The 21,571-nt window shown below is 40.2% G+C and overlaps 1 protein-coding gene across 1 annotated transcript; it reads left to right on the forward strand.

Annotated features, from left to right (window-relative positions):
- The first annotated feature begins 7,452 nt into the window (after nucleotides 1–7,452).
- On the forward strand, nucleotides 7,453–21,290 carry LOC141783906 (synaptotagmin-5). Its single transcript, XM_074661503.1, has 6 exons — nucleotides 7,453–7,668; nucleotides 9,569–10,575; nucleotides 15,910–16,081; nucleotides 17,435–17,601; nucleotides 18,338–19,063; nucleotides 19,108–21,290. Exons 1-5 carry the CDS (start codon nucleotides 7,647–7,649, stop codon nucleotides 18,485–18,487), a joined length of 1,518 nt encoding a protein of 505 aa, XP_074517604.1. The 5' UTR covers nucleotides 7,453–7,646; the 3' UTR covers nucleotides 18,488–19,063; nucleotides 19,108–21,290.
- The last annotated feature ends 281 nt before the right edge of the window (nucleotides 21,291–21,571 follow it).

Below are 21,571 nucleotides of genomic sequence, written 5' to 3' on the forward strand. Positions count from 1 at the left end.
AACAGTATGGAGGCTCGTTTGGAAACTTTCTTCTCTTATTTCACGAAAAGAGTTCACCGAAATGTGTTTCTGAAAACATTTTAGGTGAGAAATAAGCCATGCAGTTGCTAAATCTGTCTTTATTTTGGATCACAAACGTTTATTTTAAAAGATTCTCGGAAGTTTCGAGAGGCGGCGAGTCGTGTCGGACACCCGTGATTTACATAAAGTAGACTAGCCTTCAACTTTATGCAAATAAGGAGTCTTGACGCTGCGTTTCTCGAATCGCGCCGCCACGCTACCAGAATGCATTGCACGGCTGTTTACATAGACAATGAATGGGAAGCGTGGAAAGGACGGAGGCTGTTAGCATCTTAAACTGCGAGCCACTGGCTCAACCAACGCTATGTTGAGAGCCGTGGGGAGGCAACTGCTCTTAATATCAAATTTAACACGTTAAACACAGTATCTACTGTTCTCAATAGAACCTTGAAATGTAGACATTTCTAGATGATTGTTAATACAGTATATTTGCATTTTCTTTTTAGATCAGAAGAGTTATAAGATTAATTATTGGTTATTTGGTTACCCAGCAATTGCTACTTCATTTTGTCATGGAGAACAAGCAAAAACAGACATTACTAAATCATTCACACAAGCAGAGGATGTAAAACTCCTCATAAGGACGGTGTTGTGGGCTGAAAGACTTCATATTATTGCTCTGAAATCAAGACATTACAGATTTGATCTTTTTAAATCACTCTGGTCGAAAAGGTAAAACAAAATAGTCACTGTATTTTCCTAAAGATTCCCACTTGATCCTGGACAACAGAGACTTTGCAGTTGAGTGTGTGCGTGTCTTTGGCCAACAGCTGGAGTTAGACTGCAGTTACGACTGGAAGTTGGCCAGCTACAGTAAATGCTGCTGCAGCACACGTGCTGAAAGCAGACTGCAGCTGATGATCAGAGCAGGTGGCTGAGCTAACTCGACCCACGACACACAATGAAGGATGCCAGCGGGGAAAAGAACAGAAGGAGTGTATTATATGAGTAATTAGAGTTATTTATGCTGTAAGGATTTCATCCGCCAACAGTCCAACAGCCAATGGATACTGGCTCTGATGAAGAGTGAAGATGCGCAACACATGTGAGTCAAAATGTTTTATCAGCCAATGTTAAGTTTTCCTCTGACTGCATTCCTGCAGATCAGCTGCTCTGAATAGGAGACGATGCTTTTCTTTTTTAGATTTCTAGTCCTGTTGTGTGCAACATCTTACAGACCATCACTCAAGTAAGAATTTGCATATTGAGACTGAACATGTTTTTGATTTTATGGAAGAATGTGGAGGGAAAAAGGCCAGCAGAAGGTGCTAGTCACATCTCTTTAAAGTCTGAGGCCTCTAAATAGGGACATAAGGCTAAATTTTACTCTCCATCCAATGATGTAGCTTTGCTAATGTAAAGGGATTTAGAGAGTGCTAAACAATGTCTGTGTCTCACTAATCTGTTTAGCTTTGACTCCGGGTCCTCCAAGTACATTTTACATTTTAAGCTCTGAGCTGATATTACCACAGGGTCCAGCAGTGGAGCAAGCTTAAATTCAAAGCTCATTGTCTGTATAATCTCTATCAAAGCATCTACAACGTTATGGCTTTTTATGAATAAGTGTTTTGAAGATCATATTCAAAGTTGGCCACCAACTTCCCACAGATATTTACCCACAATCGATGATGTCTCGTCCAGTCGAAGAGGACGACCCCAACCAGCCTGAGTGGCAGCTTGTCGTCTCTTTCTGCTGTAAAGGAATGATCGAAGGCATCGTGCTGCTGCTCCTCCTCTGGCTCCTCATTCAGGTTCTCTTCCTTAAAAATATTGAAGGTACTGACATTTAAATAAATTCATGTGTGGGTGTGTAGTGGGGGATGACAGGTGGGGTGTATGTGATTCCCAAGAAAAAAAGGTTACCAAGATTGTGTTCTTTTAAATCTATTCAGCTGTTTCTTTGCAGCAAAAATGTTAATATTTAATGTAAATGTGTTATACAGCATATTTAACTCAATACTACTCTAGTGCTGCTACTTATACTGTACAACCACTGTATAAAATAAACAAGTAATCTAAAGAAAATTAGAAAATATAGAAATATAGTCTCCCAGTCCCCTGGTTAGCACATTCGTCAGAGCAACTAATAAAGCTTGTCGAGTACGTTTTTAAATATGTGTCCAGAATGACCCTTGGTATTAAAGGAACTGTTTGTAACTTCTTACACGTATAAATCAATCCGGGTCGGTGTCCCATGCGCGCTCACGTCTGACTACGCTGTTCAGACAAGACTCCAACACAAACTACACGGAAGCACCAAAACCGCAAAGTTATATCTAGTGAAGCCCGTCTTGCAAAACAGTGTTGGCTGCGGGGGAGACCGTAGCTTTGGTCTCCAGGGCCGGAGTCTCTGCTGTACTCTGCTCCTCTGCCTGCCTGCCTGCTTGCCTTCACTCACACGCCGCGCTCGTTCTCGCTATTTCGCTACGCTCTCACGTTTATGCGCGCACACTACACACTGCAGGAGAGTTACTGCCAAGCAGGTGAAACATAGAGTGATATTGTGGTTTTAGCTGACGTGTGTCGCATCACTGTTTTGAGCAATGCTTGTTCAGGTCTATGTAGAGCAAGCATGAGCCCGATGCTGACTTTCGTTGACTTAACGGCCACAGGTGTCGCTGTTAACAAGCATTCCTGATTCTTACAAACAAAAATCCATGACTAGTTAACATGTACATTGATTTTCCACTATTATTCTGACTATGACAATATTCTGAATTTGATACGGGTCATGTAAACAGCATATTCTGTTTGGATATTCTAAGTTAGGCCTTATTCTGAATGAAGCATTTTCCGATTAAGACGTGGGATATGGGATAGTTTGCAACAGTGTGCCCACTTCAATGTTGATAAGAGTATTAAATACATTTTACTTGATAAATCTCCCTTTAAGGTACATTTTGAACAGAAAAAAAATGTGGGATTAATTTACGATTAATCGAGAATAATTATGGACAGTCATGCGATTAATTGCAATTAAATATTTTAATAGATTGACAGACCTAGTTTTTGGTTAAGCACAAATATCCCAATGTCGACCTTTTCAAGAAGGTGGTTGAAGGAATGAAAGAGAAATATTAGTGTGGAATATTCATGTTCATTAGCCATGTAAACAGCTTAGCTGGAATATTGTCTTTTTCGGGATAAGGGCAAAAACCTTATTATTCAGTTTTTAATGTGGCGACTGCAAAACTGACTCTGTATATGGAATTTCAGAGAGAAGTCTAGTGTAAACCTCAGGAGTATCTTAGTACAAAATATATGATGGAAAATGTTTGAAGATCAACACACTGACGGATGACGCTAACTTGTTTACATCTAAATGGCAGCTTGTTCATCTGTATTCACATGAGAGGATATTTGACCACCCACAGAAAAGCAAAAAAAAAAAAGTGACCCCGGGTGTTATGATGCTTTAATCTGGAGCGACGTAATGCTTCCGTTAAGAGCCCCTTTGGCCTGAGGGCAACCATATTTATAGCGTAACAAAACTCTGCCACTCTGTTTGCCAACAGGCGTGTAATTTCTCTCCAAGTTCAGGGACATACTGTATTTTGCTTTGTTGAAGGTTAAAGGGCGTGACAGGGTGTTGAGATGGGTGACTGAGTCATTCCTTTTGAACAAACATGTATCTTCTTATTTAAAGCTGCAGTATCTTACCCTACTATGGTTCAGCGTAGCAAAGCAAACAGTTGCCTAAAGCAGACGCAGAGCAACATTATCATTCATTTTGAGCCACCCGATGAATGTAAGTCCAATATTCCCTCTCATTTTAGCTCTGTGTTTGGTCTCCACCAACTCCTGAGGCAAATATCTGGCTCTTAAGCTGCTAAATGCTCCATGTTCACTAGTTAGTTGCTATAGCTTTGTCTGTTTGTCGTTTTGTGTTGGGCAGGTAGTGTACGGTGGGTTTATCAGAGCTTTTTTAAATTGAAAACAGCTGCTTGCCAGTGGTGGAAACATGAGAGTGGAGGTGCAGGCTAGAAAAAACAAAATACTCCAAAATAGACTTATGGTGCTGCAGAGATGAATATGACTGCAGAGTTGGGTAGTAATTCTCTGTGGCTTTGTCGTTAGGAATGAACCCTTTCACATTACACTTAGTAATTTGATCAGTTGTTTATATGAAAAATTGGATTGGTGCAGCTTTAAGTATCTATTTCCCATCCCACCCTCTCCCATTTTTAACAGTATTTCACAAACGGGACACAACTGACTTCCAGAGAAACATTAAAGTCCAACTAAGTCCACATAAATCCAAAAGTCAGGATTAAAGTCGGAAGTGTGTTCACCTTGTGATTGACAGGTCACTACCACGGCGTTGTCCGGTCTGGGAGTTGTCCGTGTTTTCGTCTTACAACTTTAATCCTTTGTGTGTGTTTTCAGTTCATGAAAGTTAATTATAACGTTTTTTGTCGCCTGGTCGCCGGTTGTACTTAGCTCCGACCTCTCGTGTCACTTTTGTTTGTTAAAAACCAAGATGGGGACGGCCAAAATGCTTAACTCGAGGCTTCAAAACGGCAATCCACAAACCAATGGGTGACGTCAAGGTGACTACGTCCACTTCTTATATACAGTCTATAACATTTGATTTGTGTGACATAAAAAATCACCAGAGAGTGAGCTATACATTTAGCAAGTAAGGTCCTTATATTGGCCACTGGGTTTCTGCTTAAGTAACAATGACATAAGGCCTTCTTTCTGAGAATTAGACAAATACCCAACATAGGATAAATTAAATAGTTTTAATAAGAAAGCTGTTTTCCCTGGTTTAAAATAAATATAATCAAACCCTCGTGTGACTGTTCTGCAAAGTAAAGTTAACTTCCTTTTATAATTTTGCGGAGAAAGTTTTGAGGGCTGTAGGTGGTGACTGGAACAATATCACACTCCACTCAACACCTCCACAACAGAATCAGTCCAGGGACCCCCGTACTCCCCGTCAGTGAGTAATACAGCTTTTCAAAGAAGTGAAGCTAATGAAGGAAAATACTCATGTGGAGGATTTTTCTGGATGCAGGTTCAGCTGGTTTGGACATGAAACATGAAACCTGCCTTGGCGGAGGTGTGTGCTCTCCGAGTGCACTAGTTTATTTTATTTAATCATTTATTTAACTGTCTTTTGGGTTACTGTTAAAATGCTCTATTGCCTCATGTATTATTTATCATTGTCTTTTATCTAGTTTTTATTTTATTATTTTAATCTTTTTATTTTTTATTTTTTATTATTACATCTTCATTTTTATTTCTCATGCACTTGTCTTTATTTTATTTTTTTACTGTTTACATTTGTACTGTCTTAATATCTGCTTGTCAGTCATCTGTGAAACATTTAAAATTGCACTAATCTGTAGGAAAGGTGCAATAACAATAAAGTTTGATTGATTCTGCCCTCTAGTGGACATACATTGCTTGAGTAAGTGGTTCCTCTATACTTTATTTTGTCTGTCTTAGTGCCAAACAGGATGATGTAATTTTCTTTGTGAAGGAGAGATTTAGGATGCATCCCCAAAGTCTCTTAAATTGCATCCACGTTTCCTTCACGTGCGTCATTTCAGTGCGTCTCTCCATGCATCCCCGGTGGGAGGGATACAAGGAAATGGTGCAAGTGAAGGAAAAGTGGATGCAATTCAAGAGACTTGGGATGCACCCTTTGAAGTGGAAGTTAGAGGATTCAGTGTATAATTATCATGAATGTACGGACATTAAGGAGCACACAGGCTTCAGTTTCTGAACTTCTTAAACATATTAGTTGATGGGCTTATTATTACACTTTACATATGTTCCATCCATCCATTTCTTGAGTCACTTATCAGGATTTTGATGGCAGCAGGGCGAGAAGAACAACTCAACTTCACCCAAAGGTCCCAGGTATATTCACTCCAGTATGTCCTGGGGTCTCTGGTTGTACCTGCTATACACCGAAAGTTACAGATTGTTGTGAGAATGTAGAAACAAATCGTGGGAACAAAGCAGATTGTTTCAGTGCCAAGAAGATGTTCCCCGTAAACCACATTAACATCATAAACTGGAGGGGGAGGGAAAGAAGAGAGCCAGTACATGTTCATAAATGTAGGCTATACATGGCCTTTGTATATGGTGAGGAGTGACTCATCCTCTCTTTTCTTTGTACGACCTTATGGTAGATTTGTGGATGGTAACCAAGACAGTCATATGTACTGTATATGACCCCGACTCTAAATGAATGCATGATTTCACAACATAATTACTGTTTCATGTGTATTGTGGAAGAGTGTAGTCCAAACAGTTTGACCTTTTAAAGGACATTTGATCCAATAAAAATTAGTTATGCTGAAACAATCCGTTGATTAATCCATTAGTTGGACTCTCTTTTATATCATTTAATATTTAGAGCAAATTTGATTTAAAAAAAAAAGTTATTTTTATAAAATGTCGCTATATCGTGACAGTAGTACATGAAACAGGTATCCTGAAAAAAATCATGTTCCTCGTGTCCTCCAGCGCTCCTAATGGCATCTGCAAGATTTCACTTACCGGAGGAAAATGAGCAGTAAGAGCTGATCTGATGTCTGCTGTCCAGCTGCCGTCTATGAGAGCCGGCTGTCAAGCACTCGCGAACTCCGACCAAACGGTCAAACTAGGCCGCGCTGATCAAATATGAATCAATATTATGTTACGATAATTTCTTGCCTCATATGTTTTCAGAATCATCTTGTAGTGCACGGTTTAGCTGTAAAATTAGAAAGTTTGTGGCGCCGCCGCCATTGTTAAATCTGGTGAAGGAACACCAAGTACCCGTCACATGACCGGAGCACAGCCAATAGGAACGCTCTCTCTTTCTCTGAAATGACCTGTGATTGGTCAAAGTCTCCCGTCACGGACTACATTTTCTAAAGCCTGAAAACAGAGCCATGAAACTTAAATTTCAATATGCTGAAAGGTTATTTTGGAATTTTTGCCCAATGATGCCAAAAATATACTGCCACTTTAACCGTAATAAAAGATAAATAAAATACAAGGAATAAAAATAACAATAAAAATAAATAAATAAAAATTATGAAACTACACAAAATAAGCAGATGGTATTAAAAATAATGGAATGTTAATAAAATAAAATAGAATAAAAGAGCAAATAATGATCAGCAATAAAATGTAAAATAAACACTATAATGATGATGATAAATAAAATAAGTATAGACAATATTTTTTTCATTTCTATTTTTTTAAGTTTTTGGTCACAGTTAGCCTACCTCGTGACAGCTGCTAGTGTGTGTGTAATTTCTGTTTAGTGATTTCTATAATTTGTCCTGCAAGACAGTCTAGTCTCCTACAGTCTAGGCCTACAGTAGTTAGTGTAATGAAGTGACGGCAGCGTTGGTAGGCTGGACTGTCTTTAAGAAGCAGCCAGTGGAGCATTTCTGCCTACAACGCACAATCAGAGCGATAGGAATAAAAGCTCAGTGAGCCGGTGAAGCTGTTGGCTGGAAAAGCTTCAGGTCGCTGCGCACTGCTGATGGACCGACTGCTCTCACACTGACTCCACACAAACACACACACACACACTCATCTAACTGCATGGGAACATGTCGCAGTACACTCTGGGAGGTAGGAAGCCTTCTTCTTTATTACTTTTACTGCTTTTGTTTTGTTTTTCCTTGTATATTTTTGACAGGGAGAAAAAAAATGCAAATATCAGGATGCATATTTTTATTAAAAAAATCATTATGCTGCCAATTTTTCCTGTTAAACTAATAAGGAAGAAGAGGAGACAGCTTAAGGAGAAGGGGTTTATTATTATTTGTATGAGGCATGAGCTGTGGAGAGAGGCTGCAACTCATTTGTTTGTTTTAGATAACTTTGTATGAATAAGGACCAAGAGCTTGTAAGCAAATAACATAGCTTATTCTAGCCCAGAAGGTTAGAATAAGCTTCAAACACTTAATGTAAAGTAATTGCATGTTGTTGTTATGACTGTACAGTATATGCATGACTGAGTCTACCAGGACACCACAGTATAGCAACATATACAAATGCTGATTTGCCACAGCTGGCACAGGTTTTGGACCATTACCTCATTTGGTTTTTAATCATGTCCCCTTGCTGCCCAGTCTGAGTCATATTTTCAAGCCATCCCATCAGCCTTTAATGTGCAACATCACTGCTGCATTCAGCCTTTCTGTATTTTTCATTTGTTAATGGAGGCTGTCTGAGGAGCTGCCTGCTCCTGCACACACAGGGGTGACATGGATCTGACAGGTATAGCACTCACTTGCTTTGCTAGAGATCACATTTTTACAAGGTATCATGCAGTGAATGTGCTTTAGAGTCTCTGATAAGTTGCTTGAGATGAGAGACTTGATGTGTGGTAATTATTGGGACACACCCCTCAGATAATCAGATGAGATTTTTGTTTCTCTCTCTCTCAAGCTCCTGATTAAACAAAAATGTTCCTATCAAAGATGTTAAACTCAATACAGCCTCCTTTAGCCTGATTTATGAGAAAAAAATCATAACATTTCTCCCTAATAAGATTGTTTTTCTATATATATATATATATATATATGGTCTTCCATAATAACAAAACAGCTTTTCATCCTCAGTGCTGGTTGTTTACCTTGCGGTTGTCATTGGGTGAAGCTCCACTATCCACCAGTGTGCTCTGCTGCATGAGTCATCCAACCTCACACCCTCATCTGACGTTAAATGGACATCAGGGCTCAGCTCTAACGGCTTCAATCTCAGTAACTCGGGCTGCTCAGTCATGATTTTATACACAAAACCATAGAACTTTTATTTTGAAATTCAATTCAAGAATTCATGTTTTTTTTTAAAGGTATTTGCTAAAATTAATTTCAGCAAAATCTGAATAAAATAATGCATTACATTTGATGTAATGGTGCAACCATAATGCAATCTGTGATTGGAATATTCTATTAGTGCTGCACACAAATATACAGAATAAATATGTACAGTAATGTCAATGTCATGTTTTTTTTTAAATGGTTAAAATCATAATTCTGACCATGAATGTGTAGGATGCTCTAATGATAAATACAAACACACACACACTGACAATTTGATTACCAGGGAAACTGACACCAACGCATTGCATGTGCTCTGTTCCTGCTTTGGATCAAAGCAGCGACTGTGACAATACCATTTATACAATTATGATTACAACCCTGAGACATTTCCTCTTTAATCTCATCAAGGACACCGAGTGTAGACGCAGCAAGATAATGTTTAGAGTCAGATGTAGAAGAAAATCTTTCGTAATGAATTTGGCTTTGTGGATAGACTCTTTTGATTTTTTACTTAACGGACTGGTCAGTGAAATGCACAAAACTGATTGGATATGTTAGTTTGTGGCTTCCTTGTTTTCTTTCTCCCAGTTGATTTATTCTTCCTGATGACTCACAGATCAGCTCTATCTCACTCGCTCATGCTCCTCATTAATCCCGCAAACAGAATATTAAACCGCTTTGTCTTCTTTCTGTCTGTCTAGTTCACCTGCAGATCCTGCTGGCTGTGGGTCTGGCTGTGTTCTGCTTCTGTCTGGTTCTCGGTTGTGTCCTCTGCTTTCGCAGAAGGAAGAGCGTTTCATCAGAGGACAAGGAGGCGGTTTTCTTGTCTCCCCAACCTGCTGAGAGGGTGACTGTGACATTGACTCCATCTCCGTGTACTCAGCCTGTCAAGCAGCAGTACGAGGAGCTGGACGGTGACGTGCTGGAATTCCCTTCCTCTAAAAGCAGCTCTTCTCCCTCTGAGGATGACCTCACTGCTCTGCCCTTTGACCACAGCCCTACCAGGTCTGCTGAGCTGGTGCAATCTGCCGGGTCTTCTTTTCCGATGCGGCGCCTCAGCACCCCGGCAGTTCCCATCCCACCTATAAAATCTCCACGTCACGGTAGAGCCTCTCTGCCCTCCCTCACTAAGCTGAGCCTGGTGTCCAGGTCCCGTCGGGCCACGGGTCGGCGCAGCACCGTGAGCGGTGAAAGTTTTCTGTTCAACGAGAGCAGTCGACTGACTACTGTTCCTGCCAGATCTCCCTCCCAGCAGGGGGAGCCCTGTCTACCACAGTACGGCTCTAGTTCTCTCTCCAGCTCCTCCAAAGCAGCTCCTCTCCTGCACTTCTCCTTGCTCTTCTCCTCTGCTTGTGGCACCCTGATGGTCAACATCCTGGGACTCTCGAGAGCCAGTCGAAGGCGAACCGGTGCTGTGTTCGTCCGGGCCAGCCTTCCTCCCCTCTGCCCCTCCCCTCAGCAGATAGCCTCTCGGCGCCGCAGCCTCAGCCCAGACCTCAACAACCAGAGCTTTGTCCTGCAGGTGGGCTCTGTGGAAGATCTGCGCACCTGCACCTTGAGACTCGCTGTCTACAGCAAGGACTTCTCAGGCCTGAGAGAGGCTGCGCTGGGGGTGGTGGAGCTGCCCTGTGAGCAGGTGGAGTGGGAGCCTGACACCACCACCACCTACACCAGGGAGCTCAGCCCAACTAAAATCAAGCTGAAAAAGGTACACGGTGATTGCATCTTTTCATGTGTTTAATGTATGCATTACAATTTAGTTTTGAAGATAGTATGAAAACACACAAAGGTGCAGTGGAAAACATTAGTCTATATACAGCACATTGCAGATTAGAGGTCTTCTGACACAAACCCTAGTAGGACCTGACTGTCAGCAACTTGACCTGAGCCCAAACAGGCCCTAAGAACCAAGTCAAAGTGTCTGCAGAGTCTAGTAAACATGATGATGAGCATTTGTTGATGAGCTGCTTACAATTTGTTTTAAGCCAACAAGGAGCGCTTGTCGCTTCATTCAGCACCATTTGAAACACCTAATTGATAAAATACAAAGTTGGCTCTTCACTGGTAGCCTCGGAACTTCAATTCAGTACTGCAATGCACACAAAGAGCACAAAGAGCCGGCTAACTCAGGGAAAAACTTATCTGTCTCCCGGCCAAAATGCAAAACTCTTTAAAGGAATAGTTCAAATACACTTTTTCGCCTTCTTGCGGAGAGTTAGATGTGTAGATCAATATCACTTTCGTGTCTGTACGGTAAATATGAAGCTACAGCCAGCAGCTGGTTAGCGTAGCTTAGCACAAAGACTGGAAACAGTAGGAAACTGCTAGCCTGGCTCTGACCACTGGTACAACGTCCACCTACCAGCATCTCTAAAGCTCATTAATCATGTCATTATATCTTGTTGGTTTAATCGGTACCAAAATGAACTATTTGGGGTTTCCCGAGGGGTTACATGCTGGAACTTTCCAGTCTTAATGCTAAGCTAATTGGCTGGTGGCTGTAGCTTCATATTGAATGGACAGACATGAGAGTGGTATATCTTATTATCTAACTCTCAGTGAGAAAGTGAATAAGCATTTTCCCCCAAATATTGCTTTAAATTAGGACTGTCAAAGTTAACGCGATAATGCGTCAACGCAAATTAGTTTTAATGCCTCTAATTTCTTTAACGCAACTTGCGATTTTTAGGTTGTAGCCGGCTCAGTTTTAAGTGATTGTCAGGAAGGAGGCTAAATAACGCTTAAAATTTACACTAAATTTTGTTAATGAAAAATTTACATGGCCATTTTCAAAGGGGTCCCTTCTCCTGAAAGTGGGTTCTATGGGTACCCACGAGTCTCCCCTTTACAGACATGCCCACTTTATGATAATCACATGCAGTTTGGGGAAAGTCATAGTCAAGTCAGCACACTGACACACTGACAGCTGTTGTTGCCGGTTGGGCTGCAGTTTGCCATGTTATGATTTGAGTACATATTTTTTTTATGCTAAATGTAAAATATTTGTCATTGTTTTGGGTCCTGTCAGATCATCTAGATTTTGCACAGACCTTAGACCCATGGTAATTGAAGTCCGACCCAAACAGAGACAAAGTGATCTAGAACGTGTTGATGAAAGATCTGGTACGGGTTGGATTAGGTCTTTGAGTTTTTGAGGCGGTGCTGTCACAATTTGAAGTGCAGATTAAAGCAGGATGGACTATGATCTTGTGTGTGTCTGTGGGTTGGTGGTGGGGATTGGAAGTCCTTTGTAATCTAACTGTATGCACTGCTCTCTCTGATCTTAGTTTACATAGGCTACTACATCATTACTTTCAAAAATCTTTTCAACAAAGTCTGCATTTTCAGTTGATTTAACGGGTAGAGAAACTACGCACACAGGCCTATAGATAGCACATATCATGTTTTATCCATGAAGGAATGTAGCGTCTAATCAGCTCTCCCATTAGCCATTTTTCCACTGTTGTTAGTCATGGTGACATTATTGTTAGCGACCACAGAGCAAACAAGCAGAGTGCAGCGAATTGGCAGCGCGCCCACACAGTGCCCTCTGCGGCTCTGTTGAAACGCTGCCAGAGGGCATTAATAACTGCCTTTTGAAGGGAGGTGGTCCTGTTGTTTCAGTGGACATTACTCAATCAGTCTCTCTGATTTTTGTCAGATGTGCTTACTGTACCTCCGTCCCTCGTTTCATGTCCCATGTATGGTTCAGCCTCCCCTACACACACACATAATAACAGCAGCTGCCGAGTGTGAGTAATTGTGTGGATGTGGAGCAGGCGGTTGCTGTGAAAGAGCTGTGCAGTAGGGACTCCCATCTTTTAATGTAGGCAGTTCCTGGATTTATAGTAAAACGCCCGGTTTTTCTAATCAGTGTAATGGGATCAGGTCAGAGTATTCATGATTATTCATCTGCATTACGTCACTTTTTTTGACAATTCATGGGAATAGGGGGCATGACGTGGCAGCAATTTCATGACTGTGCATTTTAGCACAAAAAAGCCGGATCACGACAGGGCTGCTAGTGATTGTCAGGATGATCAGCATTAAGTTCTTAGTTTTCTGAGCATGCAGGCTCTTTATTTTTATCACAGTCATACATCATACTCTGCAAATGGCCACTCACCTCAGCTTTCTATTGTTGGTCATGATTAAAATAATATTAGGGATGCATAACCTGATGACAGAACTGGGAATAAGTGATGAACAGTAAATATTATCACCATATTTTGTACATAAATTATTTTTATGATCTGTTGCTGCATCAAGCTTTAAGAACATAACGTATCATGCGGATCCCACTAGAATCTGCCTGCCAAATGTTTGCGTGTTATTTTTTTTTGTTAGAATAGAGATAATGTTCTAGGTCTCTTTGCCCTGCTAGATGTTCACATTTCATCCTGTGCCACTCATTTACTTCGGCTCAGCCTCCACACAATTTCGAGCTTTATCAAATTGGCTTATTTCAGCTTGTGGGCTGAAAGCAAATGTTCATGGTGTACAAAAAAACAGCACTGTTTTGGTTCGTTCGGCTGGCAAAGTGATAAATGGTAAAAGTTACACAAGGCTGCCGAATTGGATACTTAAACATTACTAATAATCATTTCACATCACAGGGAGTCCCTCACCAGGGTGCAGAAATTGTGTAAAACAAACACTACCATAATATACCATTGGATTATTAAACTCTTGTGACTAACCTGTTAGCAAAGAGTTGCCTTCGAACGTATCCAACAGTCAGAGAGTTACATAAGCATCCCATTGATTCCTATGGCTCATGGCTTCGTCTCCTTTCCAGCACCTCCTAAGAAACATATCTGGGTTTTTATCTTGCTGGATGTTCATTTTCTTCCCCAGTCTCTAGTTTACTTTGGCTTTTATTTCATAGTGAGCCAACACTGTCTCCTAGAAATTACATTCATATACCACAAATTTGCAAGTTTTGAAAGAAACTTACTGGCGAGCGGTTTCATGTTTTCTTTTAACATTATAAGGAAATGTTCTTAATTAACATATCTAGTATATCAAGTCACAACAATATTGATACTCATATCAGTAAAATATTCACTGCCAATTGTTTTAATTGAAATAGATTTTTTTTATTGACAAAATATGACATATATAAATAAATAATATAGACGCAGCCTACCCAGGAGGCATCAAATCATTTTATACATTTTGTCAAAAAGATAAATCACAATTAAGTCCAAAAGCTTATTTCCATTGTGGTCCTTTTTCTGCCAAAATATCCAATCCTGCAATACAGTATCTGTGTATAGTGACTACAGCATTATTCAACTTTTTTATGCTTATGTTTAGGCACTTGCAGCACTTAGTTAAACACGAAAGATCATGGTCTGGTTTAATACAAAAAAAGTGATTTAGACACAAGGTGTTTATTAACATTTAACCTAGCCTTAACCAAAGAGCTTTTGTTGCCCTAACCTAACCACAGACAGGAGTCTGGATGCAAACCCTGGTCTCTGGTGTCAAAGTCCTGCACTTTGTACGCCCCCCCATCAAACAATTTGTCAGTCTTACAGTATTACTTTTCCCTCTCCTCTAAGGCTTCCATGCTTTATCGATCAATGGATGACTCATATAATCAGTCTGTTGGGGTCTGTTATGTAACCCAAGACTTCTAGAGTGAACAGAGTTACCAAATAGTAACAGACCTCTGCAGTCACATTGCAAAAATAAGAGCAGCAGAGGCTAAGAATGTTCCTCATGATATTTTTTAACATCGTTTATGTGTTTTCTTTTTAAATACATTTTTGAGGATGAGGATGATGCGGTGGTACAGCCAGGTTTTCTAAACCAGCCTTAAACTGAAATCTCTGCAGTTACAGTTTTCATAGGAAAAATAGGAAAGAGACACAGGTGCAGAGGGATGCAACACAGTTTTTACTGCTCAATGAAGGACAGTGTTGGAGTTGTTATTTATGATTTATGAATCGAATCACAATCTCTTATAGCTCACAGAGTTTTTCAAATAATGATATGAATAAAAAAACATAATCATCCTGTGTTGTAATCCCTCCTTTACTGCAAGATGAATGTGCACTTTCTCCCAAAACAAGATCAAAACTAATGTTGAAAAGATTTTTTTAGTGACCAGTATCAGCTAGAAAGTTTGCTGAAAAGTTGAAAAGCTTTACTTCCCTGAAAAACTAATCTTGCTATAGCTTTAAGGTTTGTGTGTTTCCAGAATAATGTCTCGCCTTTTAAAAGGTGGTGTAAGTGTGAGTGACTAGCCTCTGAGGCGAAGTGCTAGTGACAGACCGAGGCAGTGAACCGAAACGCACTTGTTGGATTAAATCGCCTTCACACTCGGCTGCTCGGCCTCACAAAGTTGCTGGCGGGCTCACACTCAGCCGGCTGACAGCAGACGGTGACTCACAGCACCCCACACAATGCCAGCTAATGAGATCTGACATGAAATCAGATGGGATTTACTGTCATACCTACACATTAGCTATTACTTTTATCCAGAGTGCCTCAGTGCATGGATGTCTGTATTATTCTAGGATGGGTGGTCAAATTGGTGACATTGTGCTTAACCTTCACAGCTACATATAAACAGTATTGTAGATTAGCTTTAAGTGATTGAAATTGTGATACTGATTCAGCCCAGCTGAGCTCCTCAGGCAGGTCAATCCAAGAGGCCTCATGAATAAAACTGATTCTCTTCTGGATATATCCTTCTGATGCAGAAAAACTGATTGAAATTGAAACTCCTAACCTGTTCCTTTACTTTGACAGGCAGTGATTCACAGCGAATCCCTGTGAAACATTGATTCTGATAGTGTCAATGCCTTGGTCGACTCACTCACTGACAGAACTATAGAAACTTATTCATAAGCATGAGTTTTAAGTGCTTTACAACTTGAATCTGCTCCATCATCATGGTTTCTTTCCTTGGTTTCGTTTCATTCCCAGCCTCCCGAGCCAAAGGATGATGGGAACATCTGCTGAGTGAAAGATGACATTTTCCCCCTTTCTTACTAAATCTCTTTATTTATCTCTCCTTCCCATCCTCAAGAGTGTGAGTTCTCAGGAAACGTTGGGTCGCAGGAAGAGCTCAGTGTGTGTGCCGCGGGCTTTGGGCCAGCTGTTCATCCTGCTGCAGTACCAGACGCTGGCCCAGCGCATCAAGGTGATGGTCCGAAAGGCAGAGAATCTGGCCAAGCTCACACGGATCCCAGGTGCTGCAGGTAAAGACAAAAAAAAAACACATACCCAAACAATACAACAGTTTGTTTGTCATTGCCTTACGTAATGCCCCCATATGAGTGTTTTCTGATCTGGTGCAGCTAACAGCTGGCTCTTTAGCTGCTAAATGCTCCACTTTGTTCACCGGCTAGTCGCTAACTGTGTCTGCCAGCTGTTTGATACTGAGCAGGTAATGTATAGTTGATTTATTGGAGTTATTTTGTTGAAAACAGCGGTCGATGGTCGATGAGAGCTGAGAGAGTGAACCAAAACCAAAACAAAGAGCTGAAAGATGCTAAAACTCTGTAGAGCTGAGGGGAACTGCAGAGACGAGTGATAATTCTCTGTGGGTTCGTCACTACGAGTAACAATTCTCACATACAAGTAGTCGTGTGAACCAGTGAGGATATAAAACTACTAAATATATGCACTTTAAGAACTGACTCTCAGTATTTTATGATAAAAGACTTTCAATTCTTAGATTTTAAAATTTAATTCAACTCTTTCTCAGTTGACTTTTGCATACAACTTTAAACCACAAGTTCCCGCCTACACTTTGCAAATATTGTTACAATAATGCAGCGTACATGAGCACACTGGCTGACATGTAAACTGCTCATATGGTCTGGTATAGTAAGCCTCCGTCTGTATTCTCCTCTACTGGCTCAACCACAGTCAGACAGACTGTATTCCTGATTGGTTTGCAGTATAATCAGATTAGGAACCGATCAGCCCGGTGTCATTTCCCCTCCTGTCTGTATCATATCTCACTGCATCTGATTTAAAGCTCTGCTTTGATGATGCTGGTGAGGAGAGGAGAGGAGGAAGCGGGAGATTCTGTAAGAGGAAAACAACTTTGATGTTTAGCTTTTCCACGCTTAAATTGACAGTTCAAGGCTGCATGGTCAGTTATTTGTTCTTTGTGAGTTTCGGGATCAAATAGTTCCTGAAATCCGACCGAATACACGTTGTTTGCAGATGCATGATTCTTGTCTGACAAAGACACATTACTTTGTAATTTTAGTAAATCCAATTAGCATGCTAGAATGGATTTACAAGGGAAATCATATTTTACAAGTGATGATGCAGATTTGGAACAGTGACAGTTGAGAGGGTTGTGAGGATGTAGATCATCATGTGTAGACAGTTTCATGTTGAGATAAAACAACACAAGACTGCAGTGAGTTTACATTCATTCATTAACACCAACAGCAACCAAAAATGCTGATTTTTAACCAATTATTTTGCTGCTCCTTTTTATTTGTTTACCCTTGAAGAACCATTTCATCTAAATATGACAAATCTGAAATAGATAAAACAAAATCAGGACTGTGGATGTATTTTTTTCCCCACAGACCACTACGTTGTCATTAACCTGCGTCAGGATGGGAAAGTAATCGGTACCAAGGAGACCAAAGGGGCCAGCGGTCCAAACCCGGTCTGGAACGCTCCCTTCCTGTTTGACCTGCCGTCTGGTGACATCACTCAGCTACCATTGGTCCTTGAGTTTATCGTCATGCAGGTAGGAAGTTATTTGGCAAACTGCCTTTATATATATTACATATTAAACAGCGACATGCATTTTTATCAGGGCTGTCAATTGATTCAAATATTTAATCACGATTAATCGCATTAAAGGCAGATTTGTCAAGTATTGAATACTCTTATCAACATGGGAGTGGACAAATATTGTTGCTTTATGCAAATGTATGTATATATTTATTATTTTAAATCAATTAACAAAATAAAACAATGACAAATATTGTCCAGAAACCCTCACAGGTACTGCATTTAGCATAACAAATATGCTCAAATCATAACATGTCAAACTGCAGCCCAACAGGCAACAACAGCTGTCAGTGTGTCAGTGTGCTGACTTGACTATGACTTGCCCCAAACTGCATGTGATTATCATAAAGTGGGCACGTCTGTAAAGGGGAGACTCGTGGGTACCCCTAGAACCCATTTTCATGCACATATCTTTAGGTCAGAGGTCAAGGGACCCTCGTCGAATTTAGCGTAAGTTCTGAGCTCTTCACTCTACCTTTAAAAAACTGAGCCCACTACAACCTCTGAAAGATCGAATAGCAAGAGAGGTTAATTCGAAATTTTAAGTTGCGTTAATGAATTAGTGGCATTAAAACAAATTTGCGTTAATGCGTTATTATCACGTTAACTTTGCCAGCCCTAATTTTTATGTTAATATGCTGAGATATTGGTAACTAGTGTTTGATTCAGTTATCTCTATGTATCCTCAGGGCCGTCTCTACACTAAGAGCAGTATTCTGGGTCGCGTGTTGATTGGCAGCGATGTCTCGGAGGCGGGACAGGGACACTGGAAGGAAATGTGCAGTCGAGGGCAAACAGAGACGGCTCGCTGGCACATCATCCAATCAGATGTGCTGTAGGACTGATTGACAGACGGACTGTGGGACTGCGCTGTCGTCCCTCCGCCGCCCAGTGAGGGAAACACAGAGAGGTGGAGTTAGGTGGGAATAACATGCGATTGGGCTGCACACGCTTCAAAGTATTTTTTTTTTTGTCTTTTTTATTTTTAGGTCAGTTGTGGATTTTTGGTTCGCTTTGGCAACTTTGATAGATTTCCATGTCATTTATCAACAGATAATGTTCATGAATTAAATAACTGATCATGCTGTGTTAAGGAGAGACAAAAAATATCAGACAAATATCCAGCTGGTGCATGAGTATCTGCAGAGGTTTAGAGGGAGAAGCACTGATCACTGGATGGAGGAGGGATGTGTGGCAGCTTTCTCAATACCAACAGTATTCTGCATCCCGGCATTGCCTTTGTGATTATTTCCACTGTGACTTCTGAAAACTTTAGTCTGTATAACTGTATCAAACTGGTTGTATGCAACTTGTGATGCTGTTGTGGTACTGTTTGTATTGTGATGAAAAATGTAGAAGAAAATCGGCACTCTGTAGCTCCCTTTAAGTGCAATTTATTGGCACATCTTAGTGATGTTTCGAGCAGATGCTCTTCTTCAGACTTAAGAATCAACACAAGACTTTATTAAGTCTGAAGACGAGCATCTGCTTGAAACGTCACTAACTCAGATGATAAATTGCACTTAAATGGAGCTACAGAGTGTGGACCTTCTTCTACATTTTTCATTGCTGTCTTCTACTTGTCCAGCACCGGCCAACTACGGTTTTGGATATGCGTGACCACTTTACACTGTTTGTATTGTGCCCAGAGGCTACAAATGTTAGCGTTGAAAGTTATAAGCATATATATTTGCCACTCTGCTCGTGGTTTGCTGTGGTGTATTACTGTGCCAGTATTTGTCCACATACAGTAACACCTCTTCTTATGAATATATATACAATGCCATTACAGTGCCCTCACTTAGTGTGGCATGCCAGCTGAATTATTGTTTTACTGTACTTTCTTCAGTTCCCAAGAGGGTTTCTAAGTTTTGTTCTCTTATCATCCACAGGAAGACAATAAACATGGGGGTTCACAGACAGCTCAGTTATGAATATATACTTATACTAAAAATATATATAGATTTTTACAATAGTTACAACTTTATTCAACAATAATGCAAAATAGATGATTACAAGAGTGAAGAACCACTTTACTTTTGTCTGCTGTGTTGCTGTGCAACATGAGGTCTTCATAGCCAAATGATTGTGAGCAAGCAGCGGCGTTACCAAATGACATTATTGACTGTCATGCACTACTCATACACCGTGTGCTCCCTGGCTATTGGCTTTTATTATTGATCTTTGAGAATCTGCAGCAGTGTCTCATGCATGGACTGACTGTTCTTTCTGCAGTCAATGGAACACTGTAAGATAGAAACTGAAATAGATGTGGTCTATTTTAGACAGACATATAAGGTGGTTAAAAACAAAAAAAAATATTAAATCATCCATCATTCAGTCAGCCAATCAATGCCAAATTGTTCACATATACAAGTTATTATAGTTATGATTAAAATAATGTTACTCAGATGGAATAGGAATATTACTTTTGTCCCCTTTTATCCACAAGACACATTAATATTACACTTTGTCTGGCCTCTTATTGTCGGCATTAAAAACAACACAAGTTTAAAGGGCAACGCCACAGTGTCCAGGCTAAAGAAATATTTCTTTATAACAATTTAATTTCAATATTTTAAAACTGTGACACCTATTCTAACAAACTGAGGAGGGTTTGAACATAACAATTCTTAGCATGTATTGGGCACCTGTCACATATATAACTAGAATGGCACTCTAAGAGCGCAGACCTCCGCCAAGGTGCCTGACTTTAAAAACAGATCACAGCTCACAGCTGGCGGTACCGTGAGGTGGTCGGCTTATTATTAACACGGTGTGTTTCCGTGTAACGTATCGGCGGATGCCTCTCTCATTCCACAGCCTTGTTATGTCTGTTTAACGTTACACTACGTTGTTTGTCATCCCGCCATCTACCGCTTTTTTATTTCTCACCGCAGAAAGCCAGCAGCTCCCGCACACACATCCACACACGTATCTCTCTGCTCAGAGAAGGAAGAAGGCGGGGTCATGCGTCATCAATGCGCCATCAGTCACACTGCGCATGTGTTATACCCTGTGGTCTTAATGCTCAGGTTGAGCGGAATTCTTACAAAAAATTCCTGAATCCTGATCATGATCCGGATCGCCACCAAAATCTAAAGGATTGTTCATTGTGCCACACCCCACCCCTCCAAAAAGAATTCATTTGGAGTAATCCTGCTAACAGACAAACAAACAAACACACCAACAAACAAACCAACGACGGTGAAAACATAACCTCCTTGGCCCAAGGCCTTTGGCCTTGGCGGAGGTAATAATGACAGAAAATTGTATGTGTTTTTAATACTAACATGTAACATTCTTGGTTTCTCGGAAGGAATCGTTGTGTTGTGTTTGTATTTATAGTATATTGACCATGTTGATGCCTGCTGGTGGCATGTATTGTCTCAACTGTATATGAATGTCTTTACTTTTAAAAGGGAACAGTTTAAAAAAAAAAAAAAAAGAATAAATTGATATATTATATAAATTAATTTTGCCAAAGATGTGGATTTTATTATTAATGATTTTTGAGAGTATTTATTTCTTTGAAAAATGCCTATTTAATTGCTGGAACATCAAACCCAGGAGACAAACAATGATTAAATATATTTTTATTAAAAGTAAACAATCATGTAAATTTGGTCATGTTATACATTAAAAAGGTCTGGGAATGTTTCAACATAGAGAGTCTTCATCCTGCCACATCACACTTAACAAAACTGTGAAAATAAAGAAAAATAATTGTTATAGTTATATTATATATAATAGTTAATAATAGTTCAGTCTAAAAGATAACGTATCTAAAGCAACATTTAAATCAACTGCATCGCAATTTTCATAGTGTGCTAGAATGGAAATCCATCTAAGACTGAGCTTTTAGACAGCGAGTGGATGCCCCCGTCGCCGCTGGCGCTTCAATTCCTTTGAATTCCTTTCAT

The sequence above is a fragment of the Sebastes fasciatus genome, chromosome 2, assembly GCF_043250625.1.
Source record: "Sebastes fasciatus isolate fSebFas1 chromosome 2, fSebFas1.pri, whole genome shotgun sequence".
NCBI lineage: Eukaryota > Metazoa > Chordata > Actinopteri > Perciformes > Sebastidae > Sebastes > Sebastes fasciatus.